This window comes from Dermochelys coriacea, chromosome 27 (assembly GCF_009764565.3).
Source record: "Dermochelys coriacea isolate rDerCor1 chromosome 27, rDerCor1.pri.v4, whole genome shotgun sequence".
NCBI classification, from domain to species: Eukaryota; Metazoa; Chordata; order Testudines; family Dermochelyidae; genus Dermochelys; species Dermochelys coriacea.
In genome coordinates this window covers 2,652,477-2,672,017 of record NC_050094.1, presented here as the reverse complement: position 1 = coordinate 2,672,017, position 19,541 = coordinate 2,652,477, and the positions used below count along the sequence as shown (strand labels likewise).

The 19,541-nt window shown below is 53.0% G+C and overlaps 1 protein-coding gene across 5 annotated transcripts in view; it reads left to right on the top strand.

Moving 5' to 3' along the window:
- The first annotated feature begins 4,514 nt into the window (after positions 1–4,514).
- Positions 4,515–19,541, top strand: part of ADAM11 (ADAM metallopeptidase domain 11) — a 50,484-nt gene continuing 35,457 nt past the window's right edge. Inside the window, exons 1-2 of one of the 5 annotated variants that reach the window (XM_038385912.2) lie at positions 4,515–5,060; positions 5,529–5,722. In XM_038385912.2, the coding sequence (XP_038241840.1) occupies positions 5,003–5,060; positions 5,529–5,722 (252 nt within the window). In that variant the 5' untranslated portion in view covers positions 4,515–5,002. The remainder of the gene's footprint in view (positions 5,061–5,528; positions 5,723–19,541) is intronic. The other 4 variants (XM_038385905.2, XM_043503451.1, XM_038385904.2 and 1 more) reach the window with 4 other exon arrangements.

The following is a 19,541-nucleotide window of genomic DNA, read 5'->3' as shown; positions in this document are numbered from 1 at the left end:
TGAAAATGGTCAGCAGCGCATCTGCCACGGTGTCTGCTTCAGTGGAAGCTCAGGGCACTGCCTAGGGGTAGCGGGTGGCAAAATCTACCATCACCAGAATGTATTTCTTCCCCAACCGGGTCGTCTTGCTGAGAGGTCCCACTATGTCCATGGCCACCTTCTGGAAAGGTTCCTCTATGATGAGCAAAGGTCTCAAAGCTGCTCTCCCCTTGTCCTGGGCCTTCCCCACCCTCTGACAAGGGGTCACAGGATCGGCAATACTGCCGGACAGTGGTAAAGACCCCAGGCCAGTAAAAGTTCTGTAGCAGCCTCTGCCGGGTGTGCCGGATTCCCTGGTGCCCTGAGCGGGGGATGTCATGGGCCAGGTACAGGAGCTTGCAGCGATACTTCTGGGGGACCACCAGCTGCCTCCTGACCCCACAGGACTCCACTTCCCCTGGGGGAGCCCATTCTCGGTACAGGAACCCCTTCTCCCACAGGAACCTCTCCTGGCAACCTCTCCTCATGGTCCGTACCACACTGAGATCGGCCAGGTCCCTGAGCTTCTGCAAGGAGGGATCTTTCTGCAACTCGGCCTGGAGCTCAGCGGCTGGGGAAGGGATGGGGCCCGGTTCCCTCTCATTGGCCGGGTTTGAGGCCACAGCCTCTCTGAGCTGTGCCCCTTGGTGCTCCCTTCCTACCAGGGTAGGGTCCTGCATCTCCGGTGTGGCACCCTCCCCAAGGTCAGGGTGCAGTGCCCCTCACCGGCTCTGGCTACGGGTCACAACCAGGGCGGTCTGGGGGTTGCTTGGCCAGTCCTCTAGGTCCCCCCATCAAAACCTCAGTGAGCAAATGGTGGTGCACCCCCACGTCCTTGGGGCCCTCTTTGGCCCCCCATTTCATGTGTACCCTTGCCACAGGCACCTTGAATGTGGTCCCACCCCACCCTACTGTCAGGGTCAGGTAGGTGTTGGGTACCATCCGATCTGGGGCCACCACCTTGGGCTGGGCTAGCGTCACCTCCGCGCCCGTATCCCAGTATCCATTGACCTTCCTCCCATCCACCTCCAGGGAAACAAGGCCCTCTCTCCAGAGGGACAGCCCCGCGCCCACCCTGTAAACCGAGAACTCTAATTCCAGAGCCTCCAGCCCTCTGGCGGAGCTGGCCGGGGGTATTCATCCCTCCTGAGCAGATGGTAAGCTTGCAGCCCCCCTTGCCTGGGCCATCTGCCCCTCATCCAGCTGGATCCTTACCCATTTAACCCTGGGTAGGTTGGGTCTGCTCAGTCTGTCTCTGAGCCTGGGGCACTGGGTCCATACGTGGCCTCTCTGGCCACAGTGATAGCAGCTCAGGTCACCTTGGTCCCCTCTAGCTGGTCAGAGGGTCCCGACGCCAGGCATTCCCCTTGGGAGGGGGTTCTCCATATTTCCCCTCTGGGAGGTCCCATGGTGACTCTCTCTCTGCATCGTGGGGGGCCTGTTCTTTTGGGACTCCTCCCTGCTACCCCCTGACCGAACTCGTCCCTGTTCACAAACTCGTTGGCCAGCTGCCCTGCGTGCTGTGGGTTCTCTAGCTTTTTGTCCACCAACCATAGCCTCAGGTCTGAAGGACACTGTTCATAGAGTTGCTCCAGTACAATTAGGTCAAGCAGGTCCTCTTTAGCTTGGGCCCCAGCTGTCCACTTGCGGGCATATCCCTGCATTCGGTTGACCAGTTGTAGGTATGTGACCTCAGGTGTTTTACGCTGACTCCGGAACCTTTTCCAGTACATCTCAGGGGTCAGCCCAAACTCACGGAGCAGGGCCTTTTTGAACAGTTCTTAGTCCCCTGCCTCCACCCTGTCATTCGGCTGTACACCTCCACGGCTTTGGGGTCCAGTAAGGGGGTGAGAAACTGGAACCTGTCTACAGTGTCAATCCCGTGCATCTCGCAGGCTTTCTCAAAGGCCATCAGGAAGCTATCTATGTCCTCCCCCTCCTTACGTTGGGCCAGGAAGCACTTATCAAAGCTCCTTGCAGTCTTGGGTCCCCCCTCACTCACCGCAGCTGGGGCCCCACTGCTCCTCAGCCTGGCCAGCTCCAGTTCATGCTGTCTCTGCTTCTCTTCATGCTGCCTCTGTTTCTCCTCCTCCTCCTGCTCATGCTGGCGTTGCCCCTCCTTCTCTTCCCGCTCATGCTGACGCTGCTTTTCATGGTCCTCCAGCTCCCTCATTTTTCTCTCCCTCTCCCATTCCAGCCACCTCCACTCCAGGGACGGGGGTTCCGCCGGGAGGATCCCCTGCTGGCTGCCGGGGTCAGGGTGCCCTCGGTATTCGCTCGGCTTCCCCCAACCCCTCCCCCAGGCATAGGCAGGAAGGGTCTCGGGATGTCCTCAGCAGCAGTCTGACGCCTCCCAGCCCAGTCAAGCTCCAGGGCCCACGCTGCATCCACCGGGCGCCTTCCCTCAGGGACAGGGATCGGGTCATCCAAGCGATCCCTCTCCTCCAACTGGGCAATCAGCTGTTCCTTGGTGGACCTCCCAATGCGCAGCCCCCTCTGCCTGCACAGCTCCACCAGGTCGCTCTTAAGGCGTTTAGCAAACTTCTCCCTGCTGGCCACTCGCAGACCTGGACAGCTTTCCATGGTTTCCAGGAAGAACCCCTAGGTTGCCAGTCCTTCTTGAAGTCACCCTCTCTTTGCCAGGGTCAAGCTGCAGACTCCTCCGCCCTTGGGACCGCTCGCTGCAATCCCCCGGGGGACCTTGTTACTGCAAAAGTTCTTCTCTCTGGTCACACATTCCCAGGGATTAACTGCCCCCGGAAACCGTCTCTCTCTGAATCTTCAGCACGCCTGGTCCCCGTCAATTCCCCTTCCTTTTACTGTTCCCCAGTCACTTACTGCAGGAAGTGCCGTTCACGGGGTGCAGTAGATCCCACTACTACCACCAGTTGTCATGGAGTGTGGGGGAGTCTGGGGCCTGCACCCCTCTTTCTGGGATTCATTGTGACTCTCAGCCAGCCAGTAAAACGGAAGGTTTATTGGACAATAGGAACACAGTCTAAAACAGAGCTTTGGGGTACAACCAGGACCCCTCAGTCAAGTCCTTCTGGGGGGCAGGGAGCTTAGATCCCAGCCCTGGGTTCCCTGCGTTCCACCACCCAGCCCCAAACTGAAACTAACCCCCCCCCCCCCCTCGCAGGCTCTCTCCTGCAGCCTTTGTCCACATTCCCAGGGCAGAGGTGTTACCTCCCCCTCCCCCTCCTGGCTCAGGTTACAGGCTCTCAGGTCTCCCATCCCCAATGAAACTCCCCTGCCACATTCCCAGGTCAACACTCCCCCTCCCTGCTGCTTCACAGTGACGGGAGCCCTATTCTGGACCAGGCCCTTGGCGCTGGTGTCCCCGACCCAGCCTGGGCCTGCTGCAAGCTCACTGGCTCGGACAGCAGCAGAGCCCTGCCGCCAGGCAGCCCTGGGCTGCTGCCCCGCTTATTAGCAAGTCAGTGACACAGTCTATGGCTATGTGCATGGCTGCTGGATTCCTCCCGGGCCCCTCTGGGCTCAGGCTACCTGCTGCAGCATCCCCCACCTACCCTACCCTCTGCCACACAGGCAGAGCCAGCTTCCACCCTGTGGGGCTGGGGCCAGCTCCCCTGTGTGCAGCCATCCCTGTCCCTCCACAGTAGGCCTGGGGTGTGCCACAATAACAGCACAGAGTGGCTGTGCCATGGCCAGGAGCCCGCTCCCCCAGCACTCCCTCGGGCGGCCTGAGCCATAGCTGAGCAGTGTCCTAGCACTGGGCACTTGGGCGGGACACTGGTTCGCTGGAGGGGGAGCTCAGTGGTTTGAGCTGCAGGTCAGTTATGCCCCCTCTCCCTGGAGCCCTAGGCTCAGATCCCGGCAGAGTGGGTCTAGGAGCCCTAGGAGCACTTTGTGGCTCTAACGAGAGCAGTCCTACATGGAGACACAGCTCCCCGAGTGAGACAAGCCATGGCCCAGGGGCTTCTGCCAGAACAGCTCTGTTGGTCAGAGATTGCACCTCGTCACACTTCTCCGACAGGGTCTGCCATGCAGCCCTAGCCGGTACATGCAGGGGGTCTTCAAAATCCCCAGCCTACATCATGCAGGCTGAGCTGTGGGCAGCAGGTGTGTAGGGTCGGGGGCGTCCTCTGGTGAGACCTGGGCCCTGCGCAGCTGCTAATGATTCCCTTGGCGCTTTTCCTAAGAGCAGGGCTTTGCTCTGTTGCATCTCTTGGCCAGCATGTCCAGTGGGCTGCTGCTCTCCACCCCAGAGTTGGCTGTTTTCAGCAGGGTTGAATGTTTCAAGTGGGCACAGGGCTTTGGGCTAGGTGTGGAGCAGTATTGTTAGAGATGTGCCTGGAGATGGTGTGTTAGAGGCATGAGTACAGCTCCCCACACAAACCAGGGTGCTGGCAGCAGAGATCCCTCTCAAACAGCTGGCACAGGACCCAGCGCGGGGGAGACCCATCTCTGTTTGGGGAGGGGGAAAGCCCCTGGCAGAGGTGGTCTGCGTGCGTGAGACTGTTCTTCCCGCCCTGCAGAGCAGCAGGGAAGGTGCAGGCTGCCTCGTAGCAGCTGTGGTTGCCTGCACTGGTGCATTGTGCATGTAGGTTGGAGCAGGTGCTTGTGAGAGCTCAGAGGATGCTGGCAGGCAGGGAGGGAGGGATCTGAGCAGCTCACGTGTCTCCTCTGCCTTTTTCCTCCTCTCGCCCTGATAATGTTGAGCTTTTCTCTCTGTCACTGCAGGCTCAGGATGGAGAACTAGCAGCCTCTGGGCACTGCAGCCTAGAACCCCCTGCCCCAGTTGCTGCTCCTCTCCCACACCCTCCATTTGAGCTGGTTTTCAAAGATCCATTTTCTCCCTCCCTCCTCATCTGGCAAAAGAAAGCAAAGGAAGAGCGCGCCCGCCTCTCAATGAGAAGCCACAAGAAGAAGAAAGGGCACGAAGGTCTCTCTCCAGAGCAGCGTGAGCCCAGCCAGGGCAGATCCCAGCACACGCTGAGCCTGGGGGGATTATGAGGCAAACATGAGCCTCCTGCAGAAATGGGTGTTAGCAGCTTTCATCTCCCTCGTGCCTCAGTCAGGTAAGTGCTGCCCAAGGCAGCCTCTCAACTTTGGGCTCCCCCTTCCCTCCAGGGATGTGTTTTGGTCCTGGCGCATGCAGGCTGGGGTTGCAGGTCAGGAGCTGACCTCCAGCACACCCCCAGACCCACTCCCCACATGCCTTCCCTGCTGGCAGTGAGCAGGGCCCGGCTGCCATCCCCCACCCCTTTTCTTTCCCTGCTCGGTTTTCCCCAGCCGTGACAGCAGTTCTCTTCTGCTGCATCCACATGCTTTTCTGCAGTGCCTCCCCCGACACCAAGGTGTGGGAGCAGGGAGTTCTTGAAGGACCTGTTTGGGGGCACAGGGGGGATTCCCCCAGGCTTGGCAGGCTCCGATTCCCTCGCTAGCTGAGCCCGGCCAGTCCACTCACCCCACTCCGCTGGCTAACGCCCAACCGCCCCTTGGTGAACCCTAATTCCGCTGCAGCGTCTGCTCTCCTTTGCACTCAGCAGGTCGCGCCAAGGCGGAGACGCAGCCTGGTGCTTTGCAGGGGAGGTTTCCCAGCCCCAGATGGGACACAAGGCCGGTCGCTTCAGAACTCACCCACCCCAGCAGGTTAGTGGGGCAGAGCGCGGGAGGAGAAGTCCAGAAGCATCAGCTGGACACCAGGGTCAGGAATGAGCCTCAAGGAGGAGGCAGCCCTGTAAGTGAATCTGTACAAGCATCCCCCTTCCACTCTGTCAGCGCCTTGCACCCAGGACTGCAAGTGCTCCCCGGGCCCCCCAAGCAGGGGTGGAGGAGAGGCATTCCCAGCTGGGGGCTGGGCTGGGGAGCCAGAGGGCCCACGGCCTACGCGCTGGGGTGGGTGGATGGCAAAGACCTCTTCAGAGAGGGGGCAAAAGCTGCTTCATGGCTCAGCTGCTAGAAATGCCCCAGGGAAGAGATGGTTGCTGTAGCCAGGTTCGGTGTAGCAGCGCCTTGCACCATCACTGCTCAGGGCCTAGTGCCGCGCCTCTCCTCAAGCATGTCCTGGGGACGGGGGCACCCTGCCCCTGCCCACGCTGTGCCCATCCTGGGCTTCCCCAGAGCTCTCAGGCCACTGGGGCTGCCTGGCACCTCCCACCAGCTGCCGAACCCCTAGCATAGCCCATTACAATCTGGGGCCTGCAGGTCTGGGGCGGGTTGGAGGGTTAAAGGGGAGCCCGCGGGCAGGGCTCATGCATAATGAATGGGAGACTCATTCCGGCACAGGAGAAGGAAGCACATTTGCTGTAACCAGGAGCAAGTTATCAACTCTCCCTGGTTAACTCCCTGGCCTTGCCGTGTGGGTGGACGCCGCCATGGGACCATGCTGAAACCCCACCTGCCTGCATTGCTTGGGAGCTGGGATCCAGCCCTGTGCAGAGACCTGCAGCCTGGGCCCATTTCACTCTGTTCCAGCAAACAGCCAGCCTTGAACCCTTTCCTGCGGCTGGATCCCACCCCTGCAGCAAGACAGATCCCCCCATGGGTCGCCCTGGCTGGAGCACACGGTGCCTAGGCGGGGGTGGGGTGGGGGCCGTGGTGCCCGAGCTCCAGCAAATTCAGAGGCTGGGGGGGGTGTATGTGTCGGGGGAGGACTTGGTCATGTTCTGGGCACCACCAAAAATTATACAAACCTGCCACCCCTGTTAGGGGCCCCCGCCACGCTCTGGGCCCTACCCTGTGAGCACACAGGCTGCTGGGTAGGATGTGCCTTGGCCTGCAGCACTTACCACACCCATCCGGTGCCTCGTCCTGGGGCTGACGGATCCGTTGAAGGGGGAACAGACCTGACAGGCTCTGGGAGAGCCCCGGGACCGTGGCAATCCACTGGCCAGTCATGGGCAGTTCCTGCTCGGGCATACTCAGTCCATACAGACTCTGGGCCCAGGAGGCTGCAGCCTGTGATGGAGCGATCCAGTGAGCCCAGCTCTGAATGCAGGCATCCAAGCTCCAGAACCCCACCAGGCCTCCCCCCAGCCCCACGCGTTTATCCCACTCCGCCCACGGCGCGCCCACAGGTTCCCCCTGCCCGCTGCCAATACAGCCCCACTACGCCAGTCTGCTCAAAACAGACCCAGCCAGCCCTTGGCTCTGGATCTCGGCCAGGAATCTGGGGGGCTCCCAGGGTAGAGGGCTTATGGGAGTAGGCTCCAAAATGGCTTTTCAATCTCCCAGCACGGGAGTCTCGGTGTCCCCTACTGGCTGATTCACTGAAGAATAATAACCTATTTTTGTGAACAGCTAATGGAGCTGCTCCTTTAGTGTGAGGGGTGGAGTCTATGGTGCAGGGTTGGAGGCCCCAGGTTCAAACCCTGCTGGCGACCCCGTAGGGGTTTCGTTAGAGCAGCTTCCCTGGCATTTAGGAAGCCAAGCAGGTTCTTTCTCTCTGACCCTCCCCGTGGGTAGCAAAGAGCTGCTGAGGTGCCAGGCAAAGTGCTCTGGAATCAGCCACCGGCTGAAAAAGGCCAGGCGTGTCCATGCCAGCTGGGGCTGCTTCTCTCTGCCTCAGCGAGGATCGGGGATGGACTCTGAGGGCAGCAGGCCTTGGAGCATGAGGGTGTCACCCAATTGGCACCTCCCACTGGCTGCAGCCCCTGGGGAAGGGGGGTTGCGGATTCCAGGTGCCACTAAATCACCAGGCAGGCTCAAGCCCTGGGACTGTGCCTACACCACCCCCAGCTGCACGCTGCCTACAATCTAGTCTGTGGCTGCTGCTGTCCCATGGTGCAGGGGCTGGATGCGGCACCACTGACGTCTGTGGAAAGACTCCCCGTGACCCCAGACCCCTGTTGGGAAGCTGCAGATCTGGAGGAGCCCTTCTTCTCTGCAGAGCATGGAGCAGGGCCTGGTGAGGGTCCCTGCTGTGTGATGGTGCAGATGCTGCATCCGAAGGACCCCCACGCTGCACAGCTGCAGACCTGCCCAAAGCTGGTTTCCAGGAGCCCAGACAACGCCCACCCTGCCCTGACTCACTCCGCTGGCTCAGGGGAGTCTTTCACTTCATGCTAGTGTTTTTACATCGCTTAGTAGCCCCCTTTTCCTTATGCTTATGACCCCTCTCCTGTCCACCCTCAGCCCCTGAGCTGGGTGCAGTTACACCACGCAGGCGCCTGACCCTGCTGCTTTATACGCTAGCCAGGGCTGTTTGGCCCAAAGGTCATTCAGTGCGGGAGCGGGCTGGGAATGGGACCGAGGCCAGTGTTATTGGCAATATCCTGCACTCCTCGAGCACCCCCATCCCAGTTGCTCCTTTAATTTTGCTGGCATTAGTGAGTCAATCCTTGAAACCCCCTCGGGCGGTGCGACAGGTCACGCTCCCCATTAGCCATCTGAGCAGACAGCGGTCGCACAGCTCAGTGGTGTCGTGCCAAGCCTAGCACCAAAATACCCTGACTCTCTGCCCCATCCACATCATCTGACCAGCTGCTCTTGCCGTGACCTTTGCCACTCAGCTGGATGTGCTGGTTTATTCTTGCCGGGTTGCTGAGAAGCACAGGGCTAGCCAGACTGGTTGTTAGCGTAGGGCTGCTCGTGACTTTGCAGCTTCCCACACTGATTAGCTACTGGGAAAGTAGCTCATGACTGCTGGGCTGCCCTCAATAAGTATTGTGGGACTGCTCAGGCACTCGGGGCTGACCTGGCTGGTTTGGTGTCGTGGGGTTGCTCAAGCGCTCGGGGCTGATCTGGCTGGTTTGGTGTCATCGGGTTGCTCATACATTTCTATTTTGCTGGCACCTTGTTTTAGAAAAAGTAGTGACCTATACAGGTCTAATTTGGGATCATCCCAATGCGACAAGACCAGGCACATGCTATATACTTAGACTTTTGTAATGCATTTGTTTGAGACCACATGGATTTTGATTAAAAATTTAGAATGATATAAAATGAACATGGCACACATTAAATAGATTAAAAAACTGGCTAACTGATAGATCTCGAAATGTAACTGTAAATGGGGAATTGTCACCAAACAGGTCGGCTTCCAGTAGGGTCCTGCAGGGATTGGTTCTTGGCCCTACGCTCTTTTCAATTACATTTGCAGATGACACAAAAATTGGGGGAGTGGTAAATAATGCACAGAACTGGTCAGTGATCCAGAGCAAGCTGGATCGCTTGGTAAGCTGGGCACAAGCAAACGATATGCGTTTTAATACAGCTAAATGTAAATATGTACCTGTAGGTAGAAGGACTAATTGCCATACTGCCACAGTGGGGGATTCTGGCCTGGGAAGCAGCGGCTCTGAACAAGATTTGGGTTTGGCGCTGGATAATCAGCTGAACATGAGCTCCCTGCCACACGCTGGACGAGAGGGCTAATGCCATCCTGGGATGTATAAACGGGAATCTCAGGGAGAGTAGAGAGGTTTATTTTTACCTGTGTATTTGATGCAATCGCTGCTGGAATCTGGTGCCCAGTTCCGGTGCCCACAATTCAAGGAGGATGTTGAAAAATTGCTGATGGTTCAGAGAAGAGCCACGAGAATGATTGGAAAACCTGCCTTCTAGCAATAGACTTGAGGAGCTCAATCTATTTAGCTTAACAAAGAGAAGGTTAAGGGAAGACTTGGTCACAGTCTGTAAGTAGCTACATGGGGAACAAAGGGGCTCTTCAGTCGAGCAGTGACAGGCATAACACTATCCAACGGCTGGAGGCTGACGCTGGCCAGATCCAGACTGGAAAGAAGGTGTATATTTTTTAAGAGTGAGGGTAGTTAACCACTGGAACAATTTCCCAAGGGCCAGGCTGGGTTCTCCGTCACTGACCGGTTTTAACTCAAGATGGGCTGGTTTTCTAGCTCTGCTCTAGGGATTACTGTGGGGCAGGTCTCCAGCCTGTGCTATGCAGGGGGTCAGACTGGATGATCACATGCTCCTTCTGGCCATGGGACCTAGGAATAGCCAACATTACTGGGAGCTGCTTACATCAAGGTCCTAAGACTTGATAGCCAGGGTCAGAGCCTCTATTGACCCAGACTGCCCTGCCCCGCATCCATCCAGCACTTCCCAAACCACCCCCAAGTCCTGCCCAGGCTGAGTGTAAAAGCTGGCCTGGATTCTCGGGGGCAGGGGTGCTGTCTCTTCCTTGCTTGTTCCAAAGCCCTGAAGGGAGCTGTTTCCAGGACATCACAGGTGCTTCTCCCACAGCAGCAAGGTTCTTTTACTGTAACAAGAATCAGAGTGGTAGCTGTGTTAGTTTGTATCAGCAAAAAAGAACACAGAGTCCTTGTGGCACCTTAGACACTAACAAATTTATTTATGCTCAAATAAATTTGTTAGTCTCTAAGGTGCCACAAGTACTCCTCGTTCTTGTAACAAGAATGTTACACGCCATAGGTAATCTGCTCCTGAGAGAGGACGTGTGATGGGTTGGACAGAGCAGAGGGACTGTGAGTCAGGACTCCCGGGTTCAATTCCCAGCTCTGCTACTAAGTCACTGTGTGATTTTGGGCAAGTACTTTGGCTCTTTGCCTTGGTTTCCCCATCTGCAAAGTGGGGAGAATATTGAACTACTCCACAGGAGGGTTCACTGTTGCACTCCCACCTATCTCTGTCCTTGAGCCTGGGTATAAGGCATGGTGGGCATGAAGGGCCTAGAGATGCCACAGAGCAAGAGCCACCCTGTGGCTCCCAGTCCTGGCAGCAGGGCCCTGTGGGGTCGGGGAGAATGTTTGTTCATGGGGAGAAGGCTGGGAATGGAAGGGGCTCATGGCTTCTTTGGGTCTCATGTTCAGAGCTTTGTCTTGTCAGTGTCCATTAGAAGTCAAGAGTCATGTGCTTCTGGAGGGGGAGACTGAAGGGCTGATGGCCCTTGGCCTGTGTCCCAAGTTATAGAATCATAGAATATTGGGGTTGGAAGGGAACTCAGGAGGTATCTAGTCCAACCCCCTGCTCAAAGCAGGACCAACCCTAACTAAATCATCCCAGCCAGGGCTTTGTCAAGCATGACCTCAAAGGAAGGAGATTCCACCATCTCCCTAGGTAACCCATTCCAGTGCTTCACCACCCTCCTAGTGAAAAAGTTTTTCCTAATATCCAACCTAAACCTCCCCCACTGCAACTTGAGACCATTACTCCTTGTTCTGTCATCTGCTACCACTGAGAACAGTCTAGATCCATCCTCTTTGGAACCCCCTTGCAGGTAGTTGAAAGCAGCTTTCAAATTTCCCCTCATTCTTCTCTTCCGCAGACTAAACAATCCCAGTTCCCTCAGCCTCTCCTCATAAGTCATGTGTTCCAGTCCCCTAATCATTTCTGTTGCCTTCCGCTGGACATTTTCCAATTTTTCCACATCCTTCTTGTAGTGTGGGGCCCAAAACTGGACACAGTACTCCAGACTAGGCCTCACCCACATCGAATAGAGGAGAACGATCACATCCTCGATCTGCTGGCAATGCCCCTACTTATACAGCCCAAAATGCCATTAGCCTTCTTGGCAACAAGGGCACACTTGTTGACTCAACAAGGTCCCAGAGTGCTGTGCACAGGCACCATTCACTCCGGTGTGGCGCAACCTGCTCCTGGGGGAGAGCTGCTTCCTCCTTGTGCCCCTTCAAACAAGCAATAGGAGGAATCAGGTCCCAAGAGCTGGAAAAGGTCGGCTAGAGTTCCTAGGGGATTTCCTGGGGGAGAGAAGAGGGCTGAACTGTACCAGGGATCATACCAGTTAGCTTCTGGGGAGGAGAAGGAGCACAGAAATAGAACAGCGCCTCATTCATTCATTCATTCATGCAGCAGCCAGCCCTTTACTCACTGGGCAAGCCTCCGCCAGCCATCTGCATACTAACCCCCTGATCCTTGGCCTCCGGCCTCACCTAGCTGCTCCCGCAAGCTGCAGGCAGATCATATGCTTGGCTCCCCCTCCTGACCCCGCCCGAGATAGCCCTATTGCTGTAACTCAGCACACGGAGGGTTTCGGTTTCCGAATCATCCAGGGATGGAATTGGATTCTCCGGTTCCTCTCATTAGTTGGCTGCTGACCTGGAATCTCTGCCTCTGACAGCGAAACACCTGACCCTGCATCCCTAAATCCAGTGCACAGCCCTGCCTCCTCTGTTCTGCTTGATTGGTGTGGCTAGCGCAGCTCTTCACTACTCTCATGGGGGCCTGGGCACTGCTAGGGGGCCAGAAGCATTGCAGACCAGCGTCTCCCACTAGCCAGCACCAGAGGCTGCAAGGGAAGGTTTGACCCTCTCCCTGAGTTCTGTAACAGGGCAGCCGTCCAAGGGCTCAGCACAGAGCGAGGTGACTCAGGCAGGGTTTGGCTCAGGGGACAAACTGAAAAACAACAATAAACTAAATTGTATAAAACGTGTTTCGTTTGAACTGAAGCTCAGGGGTTTCGTTTTTTCTTCTTCTGTTGACACAAACAAAACATTAAAAAAAATTTATTCCAGGTCAATTGAAACATTTTGTTTGACCTGAAAATAATTTGTGATTTTTTTTTGTTTTGGGTCATTTTCAGGTTTTTTTTATAAAAAACCCTTTTTAAAAAAATTAGCTAAATTTCAAAAAGAAACACAATTTCAAAGCAAACCCCCAAATAAACTGATTCAACTTTGGGGATTTTTCCCCCCATTTTATTTTTTGGGGCCAAAACAATTTGCTGAATTTGACCTGCGTTCCACCTGTCTTGGTAAATAGCTCGGGTGTCCCACCCCGCCCGATGACGTTTTGGGGTGAAAATTTGCTGAAAACATTTTGCTCGAATCTACTCATCACCCCCACCTTCAGAGTGCTGGGCTCTTTGGAAAACCTGGCCCTAGGGTTTGGGCTGAAGTTAGGGAAGCTGGGGGAGTCTTTCCAGTTTTCAGCAGGTGCTGGCTCAGGTCCTACCATGCCTCTGGGGGAAATAAGCCCAGGATGTCACTGATTGGTTTTTGCCAGGAGCATGAGACATGCCAGTACAGCCAGCCAGTGCATGGGCAGGTGCCATACTTATCACTCACGTCTGGGGCTGGCCCTTTCCTGGAGCCTGGTGAGCTGTTGGCCTCAGTGAGATCTTGGAGCTGAGAGTTCCACAGATCAACAAATTCCTTCTAGGAGAATTAACTGGTTTGATCTTGGTGTTGTTGCCATGTCTTTATGCCCCCACCCCCACCCCAGCTACAGACAAGTTGGCACAATTGTTGTGCTGCGTGTGTGTTGCAGGTCAGGACTCGGGTGTATTAACAGACTAGTGTGTGGGCCCAGGCGATCCTAGAATAACTAGACAGGGAGGTGTATGCTATTGTGTGGGACAAGGGTTTTGCTCCTCAGACATTACAGAATGGGGATAAATAGGGTTGGGAACAAATTTATTTACCCTCTGGAAGCTGGAGGTGTCGGGTTTTGTGAGCAGCAGCAATTCTGCTGACAACTCTCTTCCAATGAAGAGACTTTGATCCTTTTTCCCAAAGCCATGAGAGCCAGGTCTCTTAACCAGTAATGCATCATGCAGTTCCTCAGGTAATTATCACCCATCAAAGCACACAAATGATCTCTCCCATACAGCACTTGACGGAGGAATACTCACACTCATCACACAGAGTTTATGCAGATAGTGAGGGAAGTTTTGTATTTATTCGGAAAAGTTAGCAGCTGCAGCAAACTTTGTCTTGGACCTCTGCTCATCTTCCTAGCCTCCAATTCGTTTTGGCAAGTGTTTTACTGCAGCCTGCACACTGTCTCTGTCACCTCCCTACTGCTCTGCAAGTGGAGTCCCTAGTTGCAGAGGGTCAACTATTGACCAGCACAGCTTTCCAAGCATCCCTAGGGGCTGCAGACACTGCTGTTAGATCCGTCTCCACCACGGTACTTATGGAACCACAGGGTGTCCTGACTCCAACTTTCGGGGTTTCTGAAAGAACTTCAGAACACGGTAGAGCATCTCCCCTTTGATAGTCAGCTTTTCATGACCACAAATGACTCCCTGGACATGTTGAAGGACTCCCAGGTTTCCCTGGGCACTTATGCACCTATGAGCAAGACATGTTTTAATAGGTCTTGCCCAGAGGTCATACTCTGCTCAGTTCTTGAGGTACCATAGACCCATGGAACCCCCCAGAAAGAATAATAGAACTGGAAGGGACCTCGAGAGGTCCAGTCTCCTGCACTCATGGCAGGACTAAGTATTATCTAGACCAGAGGTGGGCAAACTACGGCCCGCGGGACCCTTCTGCCCGTCCCCTGAGCTCCTGGCCGGAGAGGCTAGCCCCTGGCCCCTCCCTCGCTGTTCCCCCCTCACCTGCAGCCTCAGCGCACTGCTGTTGCAGAGCTGCGGCCTGAGCCGGTGCTCCAGGCAGTGCGGTAAGGAGGCTGGGGGGGGGGGGGTTGGACGGTCAGAGGGCGGGGAGCCGGGGTGTTGGATGAGGCAGGGGTCCCGGGGGGGCAGTCAGGAATGAGGGGGGGTTGGATGGGGCAGCAGGGGATAGTCAGGGATGGGGGTCAGGGGATGGAGCGATGGATGGGGCAGGAGTCCTGAGGGGGGGCTGTCAGTGGACAGGGGGGTCAGATAGGAGGCAGGGGCCGGGCCACCCCTGCTGTTTGGGGAGACACAGCCTCCCCTAACCAGCCCTCCATACAATTTTGGAAACCTGATGTGGCCCTCAAGCCAAAAAGTTTGCCCTCCCCTGATCTAGACCATCCCTGACAGGTGTTTGTCTAACCTGCTCTTAAAAATCCCCGATGATGGGGTTCCACAACCTCCCTAGGCAATTTATTCCAGTGCTTCACCACCCTGACAGTTAGGAAGCTTTTCCTAATGTCCAACCTAAACCTCCCTTGCTGCAATTTAAGCCTATTGCTTCTTGTCCTAGCCTCAGAGGTTAAGAAGAATCTTCCCTCATAGGCCATGTTTTCTAGACCTTTAATCATTTTTGATGCTCTTCTCTGGACTCTCTCGTTTGTCCACATCTTTCCTGAAATGTGGCGCTCACAACTGCTATAGACCTCCGGGATCTAATTTGGATATGGATAGAGCCCTTTTTAATGTCTTTAATAAGTAAATACTAATGGAAACTGCGTGATCATGGGAGACTTTAACTTCCCAGATATAGACTGGAGGACCAGTGCTAGTAATAATAATAGGGCTCAGATTTTCCTACATGCGATAGCTGATGGATTCCTTCATCAAGTAGTTGCTGAACCGACTAGAGGGGATGCCATTTTAGATTTAATTTTGGTGAGTAGCGAGGACCTCATAGAAGAAATGGCTGTAGGGGATAATCTTGGCTCAAGTGATCATGAGCTAATTCAGTTCAAACTGAACAGAAGGATTAACAAAAATAAATCTGCAACTAGGGTTTTTGATTTCAAAAGGGCTGACTTTCAAAAATTAAGGAAATTAGTTAGGGAAGTGGATTGGACTGAAGAATTTATGTATCTAAAGGTAGAGGAGGCCTGGGATTACTTTAAATCAAAGCTGCAGAAGCTATTGGAAGCCTGTATCCCAAGAAAGGGGAAAAAATTAATAGGAAGGAGTTGCAGACCAAGCATCTTAGAGAGGTGATTAAGAAGAAGCAGAAAGCATACAGGGAGTGGAAGATGGGAGGGATCAGCAAGGAAAGCTACCTAATTGAGGTCAGAACATGTAGGGATAAAGTGAGACAGGCTAAAAGTCGAGTAGAGTTGGACCTTGCAAAGGGAATTAAAAGCAATAGTAAAAGGTTCTATAGCCATATAAATAAGAAGAAAACTAAGAAAGAAGAAGTGGGGCCGCTTAACACTGAGGATGGAGTGGAGGTTAAAGATAATCTAGGCATGGCCCAATATCTAAACAAATACTTTGCCTCAGTCTTTAATAAGGCTAAAGAGGATCTTAGGGATAATGGTAGCATGACAAATGGGAATGAGAATATGGAGGTAGATATTACCATATCTGAGGTAGAAGCGAAACTGAAACAGCTTAATGGGACTAAATCGGGGGGCCCAGATAATCTTCATCCAAGAATATTAAAGGAATTGGCACCTGAAATTGCAAACCCATTAGCAAGAATTTTTAAATGAATCTGTAAACTCAGGAGCTGTACCGAATGATTGGAGAATTGCTAATATAGTTCCTATTTTTAAGAAGAGAAAAAAAAGTGATCCAGGTAACTACAGGCCAGTTAGTTTGACATCTGTAGTATGCAAGGTCCTGGAAAAAATTTTGAAGGAGAAATTAGTTAAGGACATTGAAGTCAATGGTGAATGGGACAAAATACAACATGGTTTTACAAAAGGTAGATCGTGCCAAACCAACCTAATCTCCTTTTTTGAAAAAGTAACAGATTTTTAGATAAAGGAAATGCAGTGGATCTAATTTACCTAGATTTCAGTAAAGCATTTGATACCATGCCACATGGGGAATTAGTTAAATTGGAGAAGATGGGGATCAATATGAACATCAAAAGGTGGATAAGGAATTGGTTAAAGGGGAGACTGCAACGGGTCCTACTGAAAGGCGAACTGTCAGGTTGGAGGGAGGTTACCAGTGGAGTTCCTTAGGGATCGGTTTTGGGACCAATCTTATTTAATCTTTTTATTATTGACCCCCTTGGCACAAAAAGTGGGAGTGTGTATCATCTGCAAACTTTATTAGCAAAGCTGGGAGGTATTGCCAATTCGGAGAAGGATCGGGATATTATACAGGAGGATCTGGATGACCTTGTAAACTGGAGTAATAGTAATAGGATGAAATTTAATAGTGAGAAGTGTAAGGTTATGCATTTAGGGATTAACAACAAGAATTTTAGTTATAAGCTGGGGACGCATCAATTAGAAGTAACGGAAGAGGAGAAGGACCTTGGAGTATTGGTTGATCATAGGATGACTATGAGCTGCCAATGTGATATGGCTGTGAAAAAAGCTAATGCGGTCTTGGGATGCATCAGGAGAGGCATTTCCAGTAGGGATAAGGAGATTTTAGTACCATTATACAAGGTGAGACCTCACCTGGAATACTGTGTGCGGTTCTGGTCTCCCATGTTTAAAAAGGATGAATTCAAACTGGAGCAGGTACAGAGAAGGGCTACTAGGATGATCCGAGGAATGGAAAACTTGTCTTATGAAAGGAGACTTAAGGAGCTTGGCTTGTTTAGCCTAACTAAAAGAAGGTTGAGGGGAGATCTGATTGCTCTATAAATATATCAGAGGGATAAATACAGGAAAGGGAGAGGAATTATTTCAGCTCAGCACCAATGTGGACACAAGAACAAATGGGTATAAACTGGCCATCAGGAAGTTTAGACTTGAAATTAGACGAAGGTTTCTAACCATCAGAGGAGTGAAGTTTTGGAATAGCCTTCCAAGGGAAGCAGTGGGGGCAAAAGATCTATCTGGTTTTAAGATTCTACTCGATAAGTTTATGGAGGAGATGGTATGATGGGATAATGGGATTTTGGTAAGTAATTGATCTTTAAATATTCAGGGTAAATAGGCCTAATCCCCTGAGATGGGATATTAGATGGATGGGATCTGAGTTACCCAGGAAAGAATTTTCTGCAGTATCTGGCTGGTGAATCTTGCCCATATGCTCAGGGTTTAGCTGATCGCCATATTTGGGGTCAGGAAGGAATTTTCCTCCAGGGCAGATTGGAGAGGCCCTGGAGGTTTTTCGCCTTCCTCTCTAGCATGGGGCATGGTTGACTTGAGGGAGGCTTCTCTGCTCCTTGAAGTCTTTGAACCATGATTTAAGGACTTCAATAGCTCAGACATGGGTGAGGTTTTTCATAGGAGTGGGTGGGTGAGATTCTGTGGCCTGCGCTGTGCAGGAGGTCGGACTAGATGATCAGAATGGTCCCTTCTGACCTTAGTATCTATGAATCTATGAAACTGGACATAAACTGCAGTTGAGGCCTAATCAGCACGGAGAACAGCACAAGAATTACTTCTCATGTCTTGCTTACAACGCTCCTGCCAATACATCCCAGAATGATGTTTGCTTTCTTTGGAACAGCATTACATTGTTGACTCATATTTAGCTTATGATCCACTATGACCCCCAGATCCCTTTCCACAGGACTCCTTCCTAGGCAGTCATTTCCCATTTTGTATGTGTGCAACTGATTGTTCCTTCCTAAGTGGAGTACTTTGCATTTGTCTGTATTGAATTTCATCCTATTTACTTCAGACCATTCTCCAGATCATTTTGATTTTTAATCCTATCCTCTAAAGCACTTGCAGCCTCTCCCATCTTGGTATCATCCTGCAAACTTTATAAGTGTACTCTCTATGCCATTATCTAAATCATTGAGGAGACTGCTTAATCAAGAGACAGCTTTCAGAGGAAGAGGGCCACCCAACCACCCTCCACAACCGCTCAAGCATCATCTAAACAGCAGTTTTGATGGGTTGGTCAAGGGTTCGAATCCTCCCACTCCTCTGGATTTACAGATGCATCTTTAGCCCCCCCTCACTCCCTTTGGGGACTGCCTTGCCCATTTACACTAGGCTGGGGAATGGATCACCATGGAGCAGTGGGTCTCAGAGGTCATAATGTCGGGCTATACCATCCATTTTCTGTCTCTTCCCTCCCTCTCTCCTCTGACTAGGAACAATAGAATTGGTCCTTTCCCCTCACAGAGGCAGGGGGTTCTCCTCAATATATTTCCTACTGGCAAAGACAGACGGAGGTTGGAGACCCATCTTAGATAGCTGAACATGTTCGTAAAGCCTCAAAAGTTCCTAATGGTGACTCTGGCGACTATATTTCTTTTACTGGAGGAAGAAAATTGGTTTTTGTCCCTCAATCTAGAAGATTCCTACTTCCATGTAACGATACACCCTTCACATCAGAAATACCTATGCTTCACCATAGGCCAAGACCATTTCCAGTACCAAGTGCTCTGCTGCAGCCTATCCTCAGCCCCAGTGGTATTTTCAAAGGTCCTAGTGGTAGCGGCAGCTTACCTTTGGGAGGAAGCGATCCTGATCTTCTCATCCCTCAATGACACTCTCACGATTCAGGGCAGCTGGACGGCCTGCAAAACTAGGTTCCAGTTCAACCCATTGGAGCTCAGGGCAACCAGGAACACTTGTCTCAATTCCTGCCCTTCATCCTGGCAAGGCAAACTGGGTCATGAAAGGCAACGTGTCCTGCATCTTCTACATCAACAAGCAGGGAGCAGGAAGATCCCCCTCCTTGTGCCCCACAGCCTTAAAAGCTCTGGAGCTGGTGGATAGCCCACCATATCCAGAGCTCAGCAGCCTACCTCCCAGGCATGCAGAACACCACAGCCATTGCCTTCAGCTGACACTTCTCCCACAACTACGAATGGGAGCCAGACACGCAGGTTCTCCGCAGCATATTCCAGAGATGGGGATGGCCAGAAATCCATCTTTTCACCATCTCCAGGAACAGGAAGTGCCTTAGCTTCTGTTCAAGGGTGGGCCTAGGTCACCCCACCCCTCACCCTTCCTTCTGCCATGGAAGAAGAGTCTGGTCTATGCCTTTCCCCAACACCCTTAATTCGAAGGGTGCCGAACAGGTCAGGCAGGACAAGGCCAAAGTCATTCTCATAGCACCTCCCTGGCCAGGGCAA